This window comes from Anoplopoma fimbria, chromosome 20 (assembly GCF_027596085.1).
Source record: "Anoplopoma fimbria isolate UVic2021 breed Golden Eagle Sablefish chromosome 20, Afim_UVic_2022, whole genome shotgun sequence".
Taxonomy (NCBI): domain Eukaryota; kingdom Metazoa; phylum Chordata; class Actinopteri; order Perciformes; family Anoplopomatidae; genus Anoplopoma; species Anoplopoma fimbria.
The window spans coordinates 526,764-548,088 of NC_072468.1; the positions used below are offsets into that span (position 1 = coordinate 526,764).

The 21,325-nt window shown below is 43.2% G+C and overlaps 1 protein-coding gene across 2 annotated transcripts; it reads left to right on the forward strand.

Annotated features, from left to right (window-relative positions):
• Positions 1–857: 857 nt before the first annotated feature.
• setd2 (SET domain containing 2, histone lysine methyltransferase) lies at positions 858–20,293 on the forward strand. Of its 2 annotated transcripts, XM_054621171.1 has the most exons (22): positions 858–1,140; positions 2,361–2,482; positions 5,569–5,590; positions 5,679–9,727; positions 9,857–9,988; positions 10,373–10,501; positions 10,622–10,745; positions 10,856–10,933; positions 11,024–11,121; positions 11,299–11,431; positions 11,595–11,729; positions 11,816–11,944; positions 12,435–13,514; positions 13,634–13,682; positions 13,756–14,086; positions 14,210–14,993; positions 15,433–15,558; positions 16,127–16,263; positions 16,370–16,484; positions 17,593–17,667; positions 17,807–17,908; positions 18,574–20,293. In XM_054621171.1, exons 2-22 carry the CDS (start codon positions 2,454–2,456, stop codon positions 18,733–18,735), a joined length of 8,019 nt encoding a protein of 2,672 aa, XP_054477146.1. In that variant the 5' UTR covers positions 858–1,140; positions 2,361–2,453; the 3' UTR covers positions 18,736–20,293. The 2 variants fall into 2 exon arrangements, with proteins under 2 accessions (XP_054477146.1, XP_054477145.1); XM_054621170.1 differs by lacking the exon at positions 2,361–2,482.
• Positions 20,294–21,325: the final 1,032 nt, after the last annotated feature.

Below are 21,325 nucleotides of genomic sequence, written 5' to 3' on the forward strand. Positions count from 1 at the left end.
TAGACAGAATAATTATAGTTATAGTATTGCACAGATGTATTAGTTTGTTTTGTTTTGTTTTGTTTTGTGGTCTACTGGGATCCACTGGTTGTGCAGCCTGACAGCAGCATCTTAGTTTTATGTGTGTATATTGTTTTATTCATAGGTCTATATTCAGACCAAGTGAAGTTGTCCCTCTGTCTGATTGTGCTATAAAGATAATAAGATAAAATAAGATAAGATAAGATAAAATAAGATAATCCTTTATTAGTCCTGCAGCGGGGAAAATGTACAGGATTACAGCAGCATAGATATAGTGCAAACATGGTACATAGTAGAAAAAATAAACAAGTATTTTAAAGTAAGTAAAAAAGAATCTTATAAATAGACAGAATAATTATAGTTATAGTATTGCACAGATTTATTAGTTAGTGTTTTGTTTTGTTTTGTTGTCTACTGGGATCCACTGGTTGTGCTGCCTGACAGCAGCATATTGTCGGACTGGGAGTTTTATGTGTGTATATTGTTTTATTCATAGGTCTATATTCAGACCAAGTGAAGTTGTCCCTCTGTATGCCTATAGGACTAGTTTTATGTGTGTATATTGTTTTATTCATAGGTCTATATTCAGACCAAGTGAAGTTGTCCCTCTGTATCTATATATATATATATATATATATATATATACACACACATGTATTATGCTGTGTATGTCACTATGGTTGCTGGTGGACCCGCAGTGCCTCCATCATGTGATGTTGTTGAAGCAGCGGCCACACCAGCAGAGACGCTGAGGACCAGTGTGACCAGTGTGAGTGTGATCAATAACAGGTATTCCACAGACGTGTCCGGGGGTCGTCTCTGCCGGTAGCCCACCGGCGGTCTCCGTTAGGACTCTTTAGTGGAGCCTGGTTGTCGTGGAGACGTGCTAGCCTCCTCTCCGCTGCCGTGCTAGCTGTGTGAGCTAGTGCTAGCTAGTGCTAGCTCGATAGTACCAGCTTCCCCGGGCAGCAGCCGGGGCGCAGCGGAGCCGCGACCGTTTCCGACAGCTCCGTACGGACCTGACGTCGCTCTGCATTGCTGCTTGATGTTTTTTTCAGAGGGTCGATTCCCGGTGATTTCGAAAATGGGGGAACCCTGTGACCTCCAGCACCTCGTGAAGTGAGTACCCGCGGACTGCTGATGGTGGTGACGGTGTTGACGGTGTTTAGCCACAAGCAGACAAAACATCCAGCTAGCATGCTAGCGAAGCCGGTGCAGAGACTCGAGGTCCATCACAGAAACACGGACACAGATAACCACGACTTATTGTTTAATAACAACAGTAACGAGCTGGTTGTGATGGACACGGTGCCGTCGGTACACAGACACAGACACAGACACCGACACCGGCCGGTAGTGAAGCTAACAACAGCAGCCCGGTGGCCGCTAGCACGGAGCTAACCTAGCTAGCATTAGCCGCTGATGCTAGCAGAGTTCCGTCTTCCTTTACACAAATGTGTTTACCTGTGCTGCACACCTGGCACATTTCACCCCCGATCACAGGTGTGTGTTTGATAAGATAACAACACGAGTTACAGGCAGCACAGCAGGAGTGAAGCTATCTCTGTTCATGCTAGCTCACACACGTTAGCTTAGCTTTAGCCGGCTGTGATATTTAGTTTAAATCAGCGTTACAGTGTAGCAGCCATGTGCATGTCATCCCACCTGCAGGCTGACTACCTGTGTGTGTTACGTAGTGTGAGTATTGAGCACAGCTCGGTGTGTCTGTCACTGTATTGTGAGGTTTGCTCCACATCATCGACTCTACTCGCTTTATAGTGGATACAACCATCTTCTTTTTAAAGGCCATATTCAGGCTGGATCCGTTCTCCCGCACAGGCCATGCTTTAGTTAGTTTCCTAATTAGCCTACAGACAGTCGGTCGTCTTCACAAAGGGGTCGAGGTGTTCCTACACATACATCCTCATTTTACAGACAGCCTTTGTTTCCTGGAGGCCGCTTGCTGTAACGTTAACGTTACATGTCCCATAATGAGATGCGTGTTCTGAGCTCACCCTGCATCCATGTTTTCACCTACCATGGTAGTGTTATTGAGCTTTACTTGTGTTGTTACCAAAGCGACATAAGTAGAGACAGCAACCCACCGATCTGAGGAAAGGAATCCTAGAAGAGGTGAAACTGTTAACATTATCTCTGCCACATTGCAACCACAGATAACAGGAGTCTCCAGCCACATTCACTGCAAAACATGACCTGTTGTTAATATGTCAACTTCTATTTCATGGTGCCAAAATAACAAACGTTCCTGACAGAGTAGCTGTAAACTGTTGTGGACAAGCCAGACTCAGTTCATTGCAACCCTATTTTTCTTTTGTCAGGTGTGGCGTCACTTTGGAGGGCTCATTTCTCTGATTTGGATTATTCTTGGCCAGCAGCCTCTTCAGGCCTACTATTCCTAGACGAGTTTCTCAATGGACACTCTGCTCCATTCAGAGATCAGGTATTAGACCGCACATAATGCAACTCACAGTGTATGTGTTGTTTTGAGTATTTTGATATGAAATTGTAAATAATTTCCGTATAGTTTCCAAAATGTATTTTGTTTTGGAGGCAGACTGTTCAGATACTTCTGGCATTTATTTACTTTTAAACCATCTTAATGTCAAGGTCATGCCAATCCCAAGGCATTGTCATTATTTATGCACTGATAGTTACTTGACAATTAAAACTACAAGACTATCCTCTGCAAAATGTTCTGGGCTCTTTTTGATTTTATACATTTATTCCATGTTGTTTTCATATTCTTTTATCCATACATCAGTTGCAGTGACCGTAGTATACAATGAAACACCTCTAAATATAATGTGAAGATTTTAAATTTATATTTCTTGCATGAACAAAATTACATAATTAGTAGGAAAGGTTATTCCAGGTCCTGTGATCAGGTATCAGTTGAAGTCACTATTTATATAAACGATGGATGACAGCAATGTTTGCTTTTGCTTGGGCGTTATGTTCAATGCTGCTTGCAGTTCATATTTATTATCTTGAAATATGAAATAGTTCTTCATTACAGTTGGAATAACATTATTGTATTTGGTGTAAAATATGCAACACCAAGCTTAAAGGCAAAGTTCTTGGTCTAGTAGGCCCAGTTCATTAATCATTTGAGTGAAATCTGCTTGTTATAGCCCTTTCTTTATAACAGAATGTCACAGCAGACGTGTCTCATTTTGAAGGTCACAAAGAGAAAAGGAAAAAAATAAAACCCCAAAGGATTAAATGACCCAATTGTTGCTAAGCACCCATATTTAGCCTACCCTAAGGAAAATACACACACTATAAGGAATCATGTTTCTTACATGTTAAATATTTGCATCTTTCTTTGTTTTTTATGTGAATTCTTTTTTTTTTAATTGGTTGCACCAGATGCAAGCGCAGCTATGTAGACAATATAAGATATATATATATATATATATAATGTGAGTTTGAGGTTATTTCCATCCTTGTTAAAGGGACCCTCGCATATATTCCATTTAGGTATTGCAGCACTCCAAAGTCATAGCAGCAATATTGAATTTGTGATAAATTAATGATGCTTAATTTTTGGTCAGGGACCTTTGCTATATTCTTTTCTTACAAAAATGGATTTCTGAATTAAGCAGGAAATGAAAAGCTTAGACATTGGAGGTATGTTGTTGCAAGCTAGGCTAATACTGTGGAGCCTATCTTATTGGACACCTATTTTATAGTTAACAAAAGGTCCATCTTTGCTTTTCTCTGCATTGTTTGTACAGTAGCCTCACAATGAGAGACAGATCCTGGGGTTTAATTTCAATCCTGTCCATCCTGTTTGAGCTTGCATGCTCGGGACTAATAAAGGATTATCTTATCTTATCTTATCTTATCTTTTCATTTTTGCATGGTTATCCTATCGGCACATTGCTCCGGACTAACTTTTTACAATAGTTGAACCGTTGCCATTAACCATTTCATTTAGTTGGAATATTGCATTTAAGCGTCACCTTTTTTGTCAGTTCCAATCAACCTTTCTTGTTTCTTATCATATTATGTAAATTATTGTTATCTATTACCAAAGATGTTGGGTCAGAAGGACGCAGAAAGTAGGAAGTCCAAGGGGCAATCGACCCCCCACTTAACATCCCTGTTCTGCATTGCGGAAAGGCCTCTTGTCAGTATCAGGCATCTTACTCGGGAAAGGGGAGACGGGTGGCGCAGCAGTTCCCTCCACCGATAATGTCAGATCTAGGTTGGTCTTTCAGTATCAGGGACAGGTGTAACAGGCACCACAGCTTTTTCTTGATGAGGAACAATCAATAGTGTTCTTCATTTAATTTCTTCAAATTTTGCATTACCGTTTTGTTCTAAAGTTGTGATGTTGCTCGACGAGGGCACTATTTAACACCTACACACAGAGAGACTGAGCTGCTAAATGTCAGGTGAACTGGTGCGACCAATGAAAATAGCAGATTTTTGATCGCATACGCGAGCACTGGGGTGCATCAGTTTTCTGATACACCAAAGACATGCTCCTGCTGTTGAGCAAGGTATTGGCTTTAGAACCGGAGTTGGTTCTTAAATGAATATTTTATTTATAACTGAGCTGTTTTATCGAACTTTCCCAGAACAGAAGAAGCAGTTAAGCACTTGGCCTCAAGTTTTAGTTAATTAAATATTAAAGACCATCAACACCATAGAGTATTTATATACAGTTGAGCAACTGAGTTACAAGAGCAGCACGTGGAAAGAGTACACCTTACACGGTTGTAGATTTGGCAGCAGGTGTTGCGCTTCAATGTCATTAACAGTTAGGAGCTCACACAATATGTTCAAGGACATGTTCACATCCCTTTATGCCACATTGAGAATTTTGGATTCTTATCCATCCTGATCTTCTTAACCCACTTCATACCAACTGAGCCCTAGACCCTAGAGGTATACTTTATTTTTTCATATCTCACAGGTGCATGATTCTATCATTCCAATATGTCATGACTTTGTGATTTCAGTTTTTTCCTACTGACTTCATAACATTGTTTCCATATAATCTTTATAAATAATAATAATTGGGGGACCCCAGTCAAAAATTGCAATTGCAGCCTATACGGTTTTAATAGATAACATCAAATAGATGGATAAAATGTTTGCCCTGGGTTCGTCCTAATTTAAAGTAACACATACTATCAGGGGGCTAAGGGCACCCTGTCAGTGACAGTGACAATTTTGAAGGAGACAGGCACAGATGCAGCAGACACATTTTCTCATGTGCTCTGTCTATTTTCTTTTTATACAACATGCAAATTAACTGTAACTTTACTTAACTAATAAACGTATTGTTTGATGACATAAATTACAAAACTAAGTATATTTTTAGAAGAAATTTTGCTGTGATGGTTGTTTGTTACAGTAGTTTATTCTCAGGTTTCTCAGGGACCTCGGTTGGTAGTTCTTAAATGTTAAACATGTTGAAAGAATGGTTAGAGTTGTGGCACTGCGGGACTGTATAAACTGATATCTGTCTTTCCTCTCTTTTTATGTTCTCACCATGCTCTTGTGTGACCATAGAGAAGAGGGGAGTGGTGCCTCGGTAAGTTTAACAAATTTGATAACCCCTATGTCTAATTTCACAATTTTCAAAAAACTCAAGTTACAAGTGGTTTCCCTTTTTATTGTAGGTGAAGGTGGAGGGCCTATCCAAGGCAGCTCTAATCAAAAGCCTGTCCCCCAGAGTCATGCTATCCAACCATCTCTTGCCTAAAGGGACCAAGATGAAGGTCAACTTAGAAGATCAGGGTCGTCAGAAAGTGTCCTTCAGCTTCGCACCGACCAAGAAGCCACTGCATAGCCCGTTCTTCATCCCTACCAGTCCTGACAAGTCTGGCGCTGAGCCTAATGCTGCCCTATCACAGTCAACCTCAGACAAAGAAGGGCAGAATACGGACAGCAACATTGAGCAAAACCAGACACCCATTGTGCCAACAATAACAGAGACACCTTCTGAAACACCAGTCTGCTCAGCCACCAAACAGACAACGGACTTGGCGAAAATGCATTTCAAGAAGCAAATTCTCAGTGTCTCTGTGACTGAGGAGAAACCAACATCTGTTGTGCCAGAAGAGCCTCTCTCTCCTCAATTGCAGGTTCTGCAGGAACCAACAAGTGTAACTGAATTTCCAGTACCCCAGCCTCAGAATGTTGTCAGTGTCTGCCCCTCTGAGAACTCTCACATTGAAGTCCCTGAGACAAAGGCAACCCCTAGCCCCAAGAAGCCCCCTGCTTCCTCAGGAAAAGATGGAGAGAGTTCCATCAGTGCTGAGCAGGATAGTAAGGTAGAGAAAAGGAAAACCAGGTCCCAATCTGATAGTGCTCCCCCTGGCTCAGAATCTGATGGAGATTCAGGCCATATGTCTTCTAGTCACAAATCAGTTGACTCCAAAAGTAAAAGAAACTCTGACAGCAGAAGCAAAGAGGTAAAAAAGCCTTCATCTGGTCCACATGTGGAGGAAAAGGAAAAAAGTTCCTCTAAGTGGTCAGAAAATCACGAAAGGTCTTCTAGTTACTCCAAAACGGACCGTGATTCCAGACACGCATCCTCACGTTCGTCTCGATCAGAAAAAGATCGCAGGAGGACCAGGTCTAGATCACGTTCTAGATCAAGAGGGTCTCGAACAAGTTCATCTCACTCCAGATCAGAGAGATCCCGAGGCGACAGAGGATCACGCTCCGAAAGGTCGTACTATCATGATTCTGATCGAAGATCTCACCGGAGTTCTCCACGTAGAGAAAGAAGACGTTCTCGCTCTCGCACTGACAGAACTCGGGACAGTTCTGACTCCGAGGATGACCATAGGAAGACACGGACAAGGACAAGTGACTCGAGTAGACTGTCCGCCCATTCGAGCTCGCACAAAGAGTCTAAATCTTCTTCCTACTCAAAATCGGAGAAAGCCTCTAAATCTGCTGATTCGCCTCACTCTTCAGAGTTGGATAAAAGAACACAATTGTCAAAGTCTGAAAGGACTTCAAAGCGATTATCAGACTCTGATTCCCAGCGCAAGTGCTCTCCTGATCTGGATTCCAGTTACCGTAAATCTAGCACCCATCACAAGTCAGAGACCAACAGCAAATCCTCTTCTTCCAGTATGCATACCCATTCTCAAACATATGAAAAACGGCAAAAAAGCAGCTCTAGTGACTCTGAGGCAGATCATAAGGGAAAATCACAGGCCTCTGACAAAAGATCTGGATTGGAGGAGAACTCTAAAAACTCACGAAAGAAAACCAGCAGGCCAGACTCGAAGCAGATGACCCCTTCTAGATCTTCTCAGAGAACCAGCGGACATGATAGACAATCAAATGACATATTTCACAGCCCTGGCGATGTACCGACGTGTACAAACACCACCGAATCGTGTTCTCCGAGTGAAAAAGAAAAATCTGTTCCCCAACAAGTTGAAATAGAACATTGTAGTCAGGATTTTAAGGAGATTGTCCCATGCACTGATAAGAGTTTGCAAGAATCGTCACCGAAGAGATCAAAAGAAACTAAATCAGATCTTGAATATGAGACCTCAGCTATAACCTTAAGTGAAAGCCTAAAGCATGTTAATGCAGACCTGGAAAACTTGACCAATGTGAAGGATAACCTCTCTTCTAATATTCAACCACATGTGAACTCAAATGCAGCTGTCTTAAATTCATTCAGTAGTCACGATAGTACGATATGCACCCAGGACAAGAAGGCTGTTGACTGCTCACTCGGGCCAAAATCCATACTTGACACAGCTGATATACCACCAGCGTATGTCACCCACGATGTCCAGCAGAACACTAAACCAGAAATTGTTCAAGTTTTGACAGTTGACAATCTGTCTGGTACAAGTTTGCCGCTCATATCTCATTCAACGTGTCTTGATTCTGAGGGTCAGCTGACACTTGAACAGCAAAATTTGAATACTGTTAAAAAGGGCAGCATTACTTCCAAAAAGTCCCGATGGGATATAGTCGGGCAAGACAACTCAGAGAGTGATAATTCACAGAGGACACTTTGCACAGAGAGTAAGCCTACTGTAAAAAAAGTGATCTCTGTCAAAAAAATTGAGTTTTCTAAAGACAATAGCCAACAAGACTTTGACATTAAAGATACTATTCAGCAAGAAGCTGAAGCACATTCCATACTGGTTAAGCAGACTGAGATCTCTAAGCAGGGAGTCGGCTCAGACGGCACATCCATCACTGATAATTACAAAGACCAAAGTGAGCCTTCACAAGCGAGCACCAGCATTGACCACTGTGACTTAAAACAGAGAGTTTCTCAAAAAGCAAACACGGATGAGCCTCTTCACCGAAATGATACATCACAGGTCGACAAAGCTGCAAAGATGCAGCGTTGGAACGGCGATGATCATGAAGACAAATCCAAGGGCAGCTCTCACAAGAACAAATTAAGTAAGAGAGCATTACTTAATCAGCACGCATTAGGAGAACAAAGCGAGGTCAGTGACAGCGACAACTCGGAGTACGACTCCGATTGCGGCGAGGCTATAAAACGATTGCACTCTGTGGTGGTGGTGCCAAAGAATTCTTCCCTGACAATGGATTCACATAACACAGGAGCTTCCCCATGCAGTCTAATGACTATTTCAGAACTGCAGAATGTGAATATCCATGCAATCCCGAATCAAGGCACCCAACAAAGGCAGGGGAGTCCTACGGCATTCATGGAGACCAGTGCTCCATGTGCTGGTTTAGACGAATTGTCCCACAGCAGCATGTTGTGTCAATCCCAGAGTAATATGATTGATAGCACCAGTCACTTGGAGGGTTTAAACTCTGTCAGTGTGCAGCCATACACTGCTGGTCTTATTGGCGCCCATGGCAGTGCCACAGCTCCCGCCCATGACCTTGATAATTCCAGACAGTTTGAGCAAGAGCAAAAACAGCATGATGTAAGCAGCAGAGGTGAAAGGACGTTCTCCCATTACCACCATGGTGATTTCTCCAATGCTGACAATGTCAATGCCAGGAACGGATTCAGCCTGGGTTGGGATTTTTCGCAACCAGAGCAGCCCAGTAGTACATACCAGCAGCCTGATAGCAGTCATGGGCCACCTATACCAAACACTAAACTGACTGAAACCTCTCTCAAGGAACAGGAGCACCGGCAGAGCAATGCCACCTGGAACCACCAATCCCCAAACACACAGACTAGCAGACAACCCTACCTCCATGTGCATGAACATTATCAGGATCTTGCAGGTGAGATTCATCCTGACTCTCTAACTAATGACCACGACGACTACAGTGGGGATAAGCTATCTGAACTCAGTAAAACAGCTGTTGAATGCAGTAGACCTCACCCTCCTGGGTCATCAAGCTTTGTACAAGGGCATGAAATAAGCAGCAATAGCAGGGGCTCTGCCTTGCCCGACCCCCCTAGAGAGGACAACTTTAGACCACACAGAGGCCGGGGCCCTCCCAAGAAAAGGCGGCCAGAGATTGAGTCGGATTCAGACAACGAGGCAGAAGCTGGGCCGGCAGGCAAAAGGGAGCGTCAAGGAGATGCTGACGTCTCAAAGGAAAGTCATGCCAAAGCTGAGGTGCAGCGTCCAATGCTCAATCTGCGAGACTTTCGAGACGCCAATAGATGGAAAGAGTATGCCAGGTCTAAGAAGATGCCGCCTTACTTTGACTTGATTGAGGAAAACATGTATCTGACTGAGAGGTAAGTTGTTGTCCAGCTTGATAAACATAGCAAATTATTTTGTTTGCACAAAGAATAACCTCATAATTAAGAAAAATCAATTGCTGTCAGGCTTGAGCTTTGAAAGATTTGTAAATGTTTTTTTTGCAGGAAGAAGAGCAAATCTCATCGAGATATCAAGAGAATGCAATGTGAATGCCCGGTGCTGCCCAGAGAAGAGCGATCAAGGGGAGTATTGGCATGCGGGGAAGACTGTTTAAACCGGCTGCTGATGATTGAGTGGTAAGTAGATTATTACAGATAAAGCTCTGACAACATCTAAGAATGCAGTGTTTTTTATATTAAACATTTTGCAGGGTTCCTAGGGAGGAAACTGCCCAGAATTACAAAAGAACGCTTTGAATTAGTAGTAGAAAGATTGCACAATTAGTTGAGAAAGGTATAGATAAAACCTGTTCAAATACTTCAATCGGAATTTCAACGACAGATTTGTTGCTTTACCAATAGTTAAACATAGAGTACCTAATGAGAGCTGGACAAGAGTCTGTTTAACATCCAAATTCAGCAAATTTAACAACAGAGTTAAGCCTGTAAAAAATATGGTGATTTGCAATCATAATTGTGATCCTGTTAAAGTACATGTTTTGAACTAGGTTTGTTTTTCAGCTCCTCACGGTGCCTGAATGGAGCCTACTGCTCTAACCGACGGTTTCAGATGAGACAACATGCAGACTTCGAGGTTATCCTCACAGAAGACAAGGGATGGGGTCTACGGGCAGCTAGAGACCTGGCTCCGTAAGCCTTTTTAAAATGTTTTTCTTGCATGTAACACTACAATATTCAAAAAGTTAGCACTAATTGTGGAGTTACCTACTCCATTTTTATTGTTTTATTAAACTTTTAATTCTATTTCAGAAACACCTTTGTGCTGGAATACTGCGGGGAGGTATTGGACCACAAGGAGTTCAAAACAAGGGTGAAAGAATATGCTCGCAACAAGAACATCCACTACTACTTCATGTCTCTAAAGAATAATGAGGTAAGGGATGATATGAGACATTGCACTTAATGTTAATATTTAAACTGCATTCTGGCTTAATGATTCAGGTAAAGTGGTAGAGATGGTTGAAATTGCATTTGTCTCTTCAGATCATTGATGCAACGCTGAAGGGTAACTGTTCTCGGTTTATGAACCATAGCTGTGAGCCCAACTGTGAGACCCAGAAGGTACAGTGGCAAAATAAACGATACTCTTTCAGGTGAATTTACTGAAAGCTGATTTACCTGATGATGGTGATGATTTTTATCCCAATCCAGTGGACTGTCAATGGCCAGCTTAGAGTCGGGTTCTTCACCTCCAAGGCGACCACTGCAGGAACTGAGCTAACGTTTGACTACCAGTTCCAGAGATATGGGTACTGCTCTTTGCTGTTATTTTTTCTCCACACTTATACTTTGTGCCGTCTTTGTTTGTGTTACATGTCTGAAAACAGTAATATGTTACATTAGGATACTAAATAACTTCAGATAGAGTAATAAGGAGTGGTTCTTTAACTGAGGGCATTGCCATGCTGATTTCACCTTTCTTCTAGCAAAGAAGCACAGAAATGCTTCTGTGGAGCACAGAGCTGCAGAGGCTTCCTGGGTGGGGAAAATAGAGTCAGTGTTCGGGCAGCCGGAGGGAAGATGAAGAAAGATCGCAGTCGAAAGAATGCTCTCACCACGGTCAGTGCTTTCAGTCATATTTCAAAGTGTGTCTTGTCTTTGGTTTACATCTGGCAGCCAGTAATGTAAATGTGGTTACAAATGTCTAAATGTCTCTGAGACAGTTTCTCCAAGTGAACTGTGTTATTTTTTGATGATGAAATATTTATTTTCCTTTTCTCAGGTTGATGAGGAGCTTGAGGCATTACTGGAGAATGGAGAAGGCCTTTATGATGAGAAACAGGTGGTGGCTCTCTGCAGGCTGATGGTCCGAGTGGAAACCATGGAGCAACAACTCATCTGTTTCAAGCTCATACAAGTATGACCTGAGTGACTGATGCCTGTTTTTATTGGTATTTGTCATTATCATTTGCATCAAGTAATATATATGTTTGTGTTCCATAGGATACTCAGAATCCATCCTGCCTGAAGCAGTTCCTGGACCATCATGGATTGTCTTTGCTGTGGATCTTCATGGTGGAGCTTTCTGAAGCGAAAGGCAACAGTGCCAATAACATCAAGCTGCAGTCAGAGGTGACATATGTCATTGAGTTTGCATTAAAATGTTCATTATGTTGTTGCATCTCAACAAAATGTACCAGGAAATTTGAAAATCCTCAGAGCCTGTACGGTCATATACAGAGCCTGTACGGTCATATACAGAGCCTGTACGGTCATATACACAGCCTGTACGGTCATATACAGAGCCTGTACGGTCATATACAGAGACTGTACGGTCATATACCTGTACGGTCATATACAGCCAGAGCCTGTACGGTCATATACAGAGCCTGTACGGTCATATACAGAGCCTGTACGGTCATATACAGAGACTGTACGGTCATATACAGAGCCTGTACGGTCATATACACAGCCTGTACGGTCATATACACAGCCTGTACGGTCATATACAGAGCCTGTACGGTCATGTACAGAGCCTGTACGGTCATATACAGAGCCTGTACGGTCATATACACAGCCCTTTGCTGTTTACATTGCTATTAATATATGATTCCGCTTACAGATTATGAAGACCTTGGCCGTGCTGCCTATCTCTACTAAGAACATGTTGGAGGAGAGCAGAGTCCTTAGCTTCATCCAGCGATGGGCGCAGACAAAAACTCTCCCTCACCCTTCTGAGATGGACGGCTACTCCAGCGAGAACACCTCCCGAGCTCAAACACCCCTCAACACCCCTGATGGGTCCTCCACCAAACTGGGACCAGAATTGGATGTCGACACCTCAAAACCTGCCGTGTACCGCCGCCTAAAAATCATCAGTGAAAACAGTCTGGACAGTGCACTCTCGGACGCTAGCAAAGCATCTGATGGGAAGGAGGAAGAGGAGGAGGATGATGATGAGGAAGAAGATGAATCCTCACATTCAGGACCTACTGATGGCAAGCAGTTGAAGGCAGAGCCGGTTTGTGAAGCTGCAGATGCAATTAAAGGAACGATGGAAGAATCGGGGAAAGAGGAGGGTCTGATCATGGTGGAGAAAGAGGAAGAGACCGGGATGAGTTCAAGCAGTCAACAACAACCTACAACTGAGGAGGTAAAAGAAGAAATTGAGCTGGATTTGGAGAAGGAGATTGAGATGAAGGGAGACACAAGTGAGGGTCATATTGTCGAACTTGAGGGGCCAAAAGAGCCCAGTGAAGAGCAGGACAGTGGGGAGGAGCACACCAGTCAGCCAGTGACAGAAAAGGCTGAACTGGAAGAAGACCAACCCAATGTTGAAGTTCTGGAGTCAGAGAGTCTGTCCATCCAAACGGATGTTGCTGATCTACCACCTGATCTGCCTTCAGAGCATATGGAGACCCAGGCAGAGTCACAAGAAGCTGAAAAACCTCCTCCAGGTAGTGAGGAGCAACCTGGTGAATCTACCAATGATGCAGCCCCAAGCTCTGAGACCCCTGAGGCCAGTATGCCCTCTGAGGTCATTGCGACCCCCGTGGACCCATCAGTGATAGGAACTCCTTCTCAGGATGAGGAGGAAGGTGTCTCAGATGTGGAGAGTGAGAGGAGTCAGGAGCCCCAACTCAATGCTTTGGACATTAGTGGCATGGCTGCCAGGCTTCTGGACAGCTGGAAGGACCTGAAGGTGAGCTCAAACAGATTCACTTCTAAAAGCAGACATTGTGAAACATGCATTGAAATATAATCTTTTTGCATACTATTGTTTTCTTAAGTTGGAAGTCAAAGTTGTGCTTGTCCTTTCAGGAGGTCTACAGAATACCAAAGAAGAGTCAGGTGGAAAAGGAAACAAATGGTAAGTTTAACCAATGCTAACTTTAGGCCAAGGTTTGTTTTCCATATGGCTAACTAGTTTTTTTTTTTCACAGATCGCAGCCGAGATCGAGACGCAGCTTTGACGCCACGCACAACTTCTGGTAGCCGAGAACGTGAAAGGGAGCGAGAGAAGGAGAGGGAACGTGACAGAGATCGAGATTATGACAGAGACAGGGAGCGAGACAGGGATCGTGATAGAGATCGCGACAGGGATCGAGACTGGGACAGGGAAAGGGACCGGGATCGCGACCGAGACCGGGATCGTGATCGAGACCGCGATCGAGCCCCTGATAAAACTCCACAACGCAGCACAGAGAGACGGAGGAGACGCTCGGCTTCACCACCCTCATCCTACGAGAGGAGCAGCCGACGCACTGAAGAACGGTAACAATTCCTCTGATTGGGGGGAACATTTTGGAGAGTGTCTTCAAAGCATACTGTAATCTTAGTCATATTATTGTAAACTTTTTTCCATTCAACTGTGGTCCTATTCTGTGTATTTTTAAGGTTTGACTCATCTAACAGCAGCAAGACACGGGGCAAGGAGCGCAACAAGCTTTCCACAGAGGAGCGCAGGAAGCTGTTCGAGCAGGAGGTTGCTCAGCGGGAAGCCCAGAAACAACAACAGCTTCAGCAGCAACAGCAGCAACAACAACAACAACAGCAACAGCAGCAGCAGCAACAGCAGCAGCAACAGCAGCAGCAGCAACAGCAACTCCAAACTATGGCTTATGACCCTGCTCTGGCCTATGCCTCCAGCCCTGGCTTCATCACTTACCCTCCTGGATATCCCATCCAGACCTTTGTGGATCCTACAAACCCCAATGCAGGCAAAGTACTGCTTCCTACTCCTCCAGTTGAGGCCGTCATCAACTATGAAGAGACCCCGTCTCAGCATCTCATCTCAGACCTGGGGCTGACCTCCCCATCCTCCACTTCCCAGGCCACTCCAGTCTCTAATCTTTCTCAGCACATCACCACCACTGACCTCGCCGCTGTCAACCCCCAACAGTATTCCCAGCCAACTGTAGCAACTCAGGACGCAGGCGTAGCTGTCCTCTCTGTACCCGCACAGGTGACCCCTCAGGTACAGAGCCAGCAGAGCTACACCACTCTCTGGGATCCCACAACTCAGCAGGCAGTGACGGTGCAGACACAGCCTGCACAGCAGTACGCCACGGCCCCAGCACCGCCTCAGACACAGACAGCCATCTATTACCAGGGTCAGCCATGCCAAACCATCTACAGCATCCCCACCGCTTACCCACAAGCCAGCGCTCCCGTCATACAGGTAGGGTGCTCTTTGCCTGGGGCTCTTATCCTCTGGTGATTTTGCTATACTTGGATTTTCTAATTGCTCACTATAGCATACAGTGTTGAAAAGCACATATGGATATATTTTTGCCATTAATGTGTAAAACCCTTTATATTTAGAGTGTAACAATTGGAAATGTTTGTGGTTCGACTTGATATGTTACTGTAATTGTAACAGAACTTGCCTAACTAATTTAGCGTTTTACAGCAGCATGTTAACCTTTAAACAGAAGCCAGGTAATCAAATATGGTCTGGAAAAAAGAGATATCATGTCGGTACAACAATCATAAAACTCTATTGCTTGTGCATTGCTGCAAACTTTTATTCCATCATGTGTATGATAAATTGTTATTGAACGTGATTTCTGAATGTCATAGTAAACGTTTAACCTGATTTGGGTTTTGTGTTTCTGAAGGCGTACACTGAACCCACAGCGGGCTACCTGCATGGTCAGCCTGTGTATCCTGGCCATCAGCAGGGAGTGGTGGTGCAGCAGGGAGGCACAGTCACCACCATTGTCACATCCCAAACTGTCCAACAGGTAATTCATACACACTCTGTGTCTGAAACGGGTCAACGGGGCAAGACGTAACTCATTGACTGATAATTCACAACTGCAAACCAAATGGATATTTGTGAGGGAAAGATTGAATTATATTCTTGAGCAGCAAAAGGTCACGTAATAGAGTTACGGTTTTAAAGGGAAGCGATGCAACGGGTTATTATTAAGTCTCTGCTTTGGGATTTTCAGAAATCTGAGTTATGCTATATGTGACTTTGAGGGAAACCTATTGTCTCAGTGATGCCACAAGGGGGTAGTATAGATCTAAATTATTCAGCTCTTACTAGCTACAGTATGTGCAACCTGTCTCATGTAATGACATGATGTGACTAAAGATGGAACAAATAAATAAAAAGGAATCAATGGGCTCCATTTGTAAATAAGAATCTAAATGCATTGCAGTCATATATGACTTTAAATTACAGTTAAACATGCGGCTGAAGTGAATCGGGTTCTTTCTACTAGCAAAATCCAACATGGGTACTTCAAAGAGAAGCTCCATTGATTTGCTGCTAATACTTATTCTCCATTTTCATCTAATCTCCAGGAAATGATTGTACCCAACAATGTGATCGATCTGCCTCCCCCCTCTCCCCCCAAACCCAAAACTATCGTCCTACCTCCTAACTGGAAAGTGGCCCGTGATCCAGAGGGCAAGATCTACTACTACCATATTGCCACAAGGTAGGTATTGCTGTGTGTCTGTGAAGTGTGTGTGTGTGTGTGTTCACGCACCTAAAACCTCCCTGCATTGTATTTTTGTCTAACATTACTTCCCTCTGTGCATTAGGCAAACACAGTGGGACCCTCCACCCTCCTGGGATGGATGTAGTGACAACACTAGTGTGGACCATGAATCTGAGATGGACCTGGGAACACCCACCTATGACGAGAATCCTTCCAAGGTGAGCTTTTTTTTTGCAGTGATCGTTTTGTGTGCTTCAGTGAAGTGCGCTTCACTTTTTTGTTTGGTTCCCCAGAAGGTTTGTGCTTGAATGCAGAACATGATTATAGTGTTTGTTCCTTCAAGTAATTGAAGATGCTGCACAAGAGATTACTTGCAGCTGTTTCTCAAAGGGAAAAAAAAGAAAAAAGAAACTCAGGACGAACACCATATTCGGCGAGTGTTATGTTCTCGCAAAATGGCTTCATCAGAATCTTCATGGAGACAAAGATTTGAAGAGAGAGAGCACTCACTCCACCCCCTGCTCAGCTGTCTGTCCCTAAGCCTGAAGGCCGTAATGGGGAGGGGTGGCTCATCTCTTCTTCCTCTGCCTCGTTTGTTTTCCCTCTTTCCCTATCCTGACTTTGAGGAAAACCATCTGGGAGACCTAGCATTCATTTAATTGTGGTTTCTTCTTTTATAGTTTAACTACATAAGTCACCCTTTTGTCTCTTTTTAAAAAGATGTAACTGCGTTGAAGAAAAAAAAAAAAAAAAAGCACGAAATAGAGAGATCCTTGTTTTTCATGCAACATTTCTCGCCAATTACAGCTACAAGGTTGTGGGCCATTTCCCAGCAGCATGTGTTTAGACAGTGGTGGTGTTCACATCCAGCACTATGGCACATGCTCCACACTTGTAAAGCGTCCCAGATATAACTGTTTCTGGATTCCTTGCCCTGGCGCTGTGTTTGTGTGAATCCTTGGTGCTGCTTGCTTCTGATCCTCACCACTTTGTTGTGGGCATTGGCAGTCAGCTGTTGCCAGCTTGCCTTTGTTGTTGAAGGCTGGGGCCAGAGAGGCAGCATCCTGGCAGGATATCCCTGCTTTGTGTCAAGTAGCTGGTGAGCAGGTGCTGTTTGATGCCCCACTGACCTTGATAGCTACTGTTTCCCAGCCAGTTGTCATGTTTGATTGACCCGATGCACAGGTGGTGCCTCACTTGTGGTTTGAATTGTAGAAAAGGACTCTGCTGGGTTATGTCACTATAATATGATACTACTATCGTCCACTATAGCCAAGAAAGCTAAGTGTTTTAATCATCTCATCCATCTCTATTATGTTGTTACAGTTTTCCACAAAGACAGCTGAAGCAGATACTTCCAGTGAGCTGGCTAAAAAGAGTAAAGAGACGTTTCGCAAAGAGGTAAGCCAGAGTCTTTGTAAACATGAGGTGTTTATATTCCAATGTTTTTTTACCCACCCATGCAATTGTTCATTTGTTTGGACATATTCCTCTATTGTTAATTTGTTTTTTTCCCCGTGTGTGTGTGTATGTTACTCAGATGTCCCAGTTCATAGTGCAATGCCTAAATCCTTATCGGAAACCAGACTGCAAACTTGGCCGCATCATCAACACAGAAGATTTCAAACACCTGGCTAGAAAGGTAAAATTAAACATTAAGGTGTTTACGCATGCTGTTGGAACTTTCATTAATGCAGAGAAGTTGCAAACCTCTCCTTGGCCTCTACGTAGTCGGAGCACAATGAAAGTATTGGTCAGCTTTGAACTTTAAAGGCAACGTTTTCAAAGTTTCCTTCAAGCCAGAACTAAATTGTTTGTCTCCCACGATTTCTTTTTCCGACCAAATGTTTTTTGTATTGTGCCTCTGGAGGAGACCAAGAACACGTTGTACATGTAAACTGTTATCTCCCTCTCCTTTGTTTTACTCATTCCTTTCTAAAAGCTCTCTTCAACCAGCGTTTCTTCAAAGGGCAGCATTCTTTTTTTTTTTTTTTTTTTTTTTTTTTTTTTCCATGATTCCCGGCTGGTCCATTGGTCCTGTATGTAGGGAGTGGTTTGCACAAAGTGCCACTCGGACATACCACGACTCTGACGGCATGGGCACAATAAACAGAAGGACAAGTTGGGTTTCGCTCGTTTAGAAATTGCATTTTATTGTCTAAAATTATAAAGGGCAAAGTCACTAAAAGAGAATTAACCAACCAACTGCTCTACCACAACTTATATACATTGTAATTATATAACTTACTGTAGTCTTGTTACAAGAAACATATCTAACTGTTTCCTCACCTCTCACCATTCCTCTAGCTGACTCACGGAGTTATGAATAAGGAGTTGAAAGCTTGCAATAATCCCGAGGACCTCGAGTGTAACGAGAACGTGAAGCACAAGACCAAGGAGTACATCAAGAAGTACATGCAGCGGTTTGGCACCGTGTACAGGCCCAAGGAGGACACAGAGATGGACTAGCCTGTACCAGCCACAGATGTTATACTTGTCCTGCGCCGACACAGGAGAAGCACAGATTTGCCTTTTCCATTCACTCCTTCATGTATGTACTGGCCAGCCTGAGCCTTGAAGTAGTTTCTTATGCATATTTATGACTAAGAATTGCACTGCTGCCAGAGAAGCTCTCCAGGCCCCCGTGGATCACGAAGGAGCCCTGTTTGGAGACTGATGGAGACTGGAGTGTCGCTGAACGACCTGAAAACTCCAGGTGCAGTGTTCTCCAAGGATAACACTGCGGGGTGCTACAGAGACTAATGTTTTCACTGACTGTTTGATTTTAAGCATATTTTTTTTTTTTTCATTTGTGGTTCTTAAATGTTCCCGAGATGATCACCTCAATTCCACTTTTTAAACTCTTCTAGCCCTGAATGAGGATTACTCAATGGAATCAGCTTTGGTATCATATTTATCATTCTTTGTTACTTTACACTGTTAAAAATGACAGAACAGTCCAGTGCTTTTTCTCCCTCCCACTTCCTTTTTCTTGTGCACGCTTCAACCCCCTGCCACTGACTCTATCTGGTGCTGCTTTTAACTGGGCTGTGGAGGTCCAAGCTTCCGGTCCTCAAACCCTGCCTTCTTAACCACAAGACTTTGGAGCCTCTGTTGTTTTATGAATGCATGATGTAGGTGGAGGTTTGAGTGGTATCCTTTTGGAAATTCCTACATTTGTCCTGCCTCCTGCTTCATGTAATGTGCCCTCCCTGGGATGATCTTTTACTCACAACACACTTAGGGATCAGCCAATAACCAGCAGGTTGGCAAAGTGATCAATATGTATTTTATGGATTTATGTATTATAACGGGTGCAGGGTTTAAATGCCATGTTTGGTGTGCTGTTTCCTGTCCAATCCCATTCCCATCTTGTTCTGCCCGGTTTCCTCTTCTTACAGGAATGATGCTGAAAATGAAGGTTGTAGCATTGCAGTTTTAACAGTTTCTAAACATCTCGTGTGTTCTGGTTCTTTTTTTTATCACCGTTAGTCCTAGTTGGGCAACACTTAGGCCGGCCTTGCTCCACCATCTCACTCATTAATTTCCAAGATTTTTACAGTAGTCAATGTACTTTCATTAGCATTAGGTCACCGATTTGTTGCAGCCCATTAAATTGCATTAAACAAAGTTTCAACATGTATATTGCTTTATATGTGAATATATTGAATAATAGTTTTTGGGTATGTTTAAATAAGCAGACACTTTGTAAAAGGACTATCATTTCATGATTGAAAGTGTAAATAATGTGTAAAATTACAAAAGCTGTGCGAAGGAGAGTAGGGTCAGGGAGCCCACCCACCCATCCTCAGCAGCTCAGCCCTCCTGATGCAGATCCTACTTCAGTCTGTCAAACGTAGGACCCCACTGACTCGCAGCCCTCTATTTTATTTCAGTGGTGGGGGAGATTTTCAAGTGCTTTTTTTTTTTGTTTTTGTTATTATTTTTCTATGTACAAAGTAAGTTTCACCCTACTCAACTGTAAGTATTGTGTAAGCACATTGTCATACCGAGTGTACAAACATTTTAAAAGATAATAAAACATTTTGTAAAATTATATCCGTTTCACAGCTATACTATTGAATCGGCTTTGCTTGGGTTTCGGTTAGAGAGACTCGAAACAAATCCAAGCAAATGTGAGCGAGCTCTCTAATGCATGATTAACTGCTGAGTGCACACCCAATCCTGTTTTAGATTGGCTACCTCCTTTTAATAAGGGGTGCACATGGCATGAGTGCCACTACGGCGCATACGCAGTGTTGAGCCAGATGTTTGGCCCCAGTAAAGGGAATCCAAGTGCCTTCATTAGAGACGTTCAGTGTGCTCTAAATATGGAGACCCGTGACGATTGAAGAGAGGCGCTGCTGTGCTTCCCCTCTCTCTTTGGTCCCAACCCCCCTCCCAGCATATGCACATTCCGCAGTCCCATGCCTGTGTGCTCCAGACCGCAGTTAAGCAGTCCCGTCTGGAGTGTGTGACGGCATCTAACGCTGCCCTAGGCCATGCGAGATGCCTGCTCCCACTTAGAACTGAATGCAAAAAAGATCATAAACAGGTTTGAGTTAGCAGAGGAGAGCAGGAATCAGATTGTGCCTCTGAGAGAAAGAGGAAACATTACTCCTGAAGATTTTGGATGAAGCTAATATTTTTATTTCACTCTCAAATTATCAAATACCTCCTAAATGATTTCCTTCCGGGTTTTGGATAGGAAATGTTCTTAAACACTAAATCCCTTGAAGAGGGGTAGTATATTCCAAATATGTCCAAACTTCCTCACTGTGTAATTAATCAGGTTGGTTTTATATTTTACTGTAAGAGACATCTCTACATGACTGTGGTTATGGTCAAGTTATTTTAATATACAATAAAAAAAAAAAAGTTGTTTCCATTTAGTGGTAAAATAATGTTTCTGTTGCTTCAAACACATAGGGATATGACATCCCAATTACATGAGCAATGCCTGATTTTATGCTAGACTGCTAATTGTTTAGGGCCCTTGGGAGTTATGACACAGAGATATCTAACAGTAAAGCTAGTAACAAACTAATGTTGAATCATT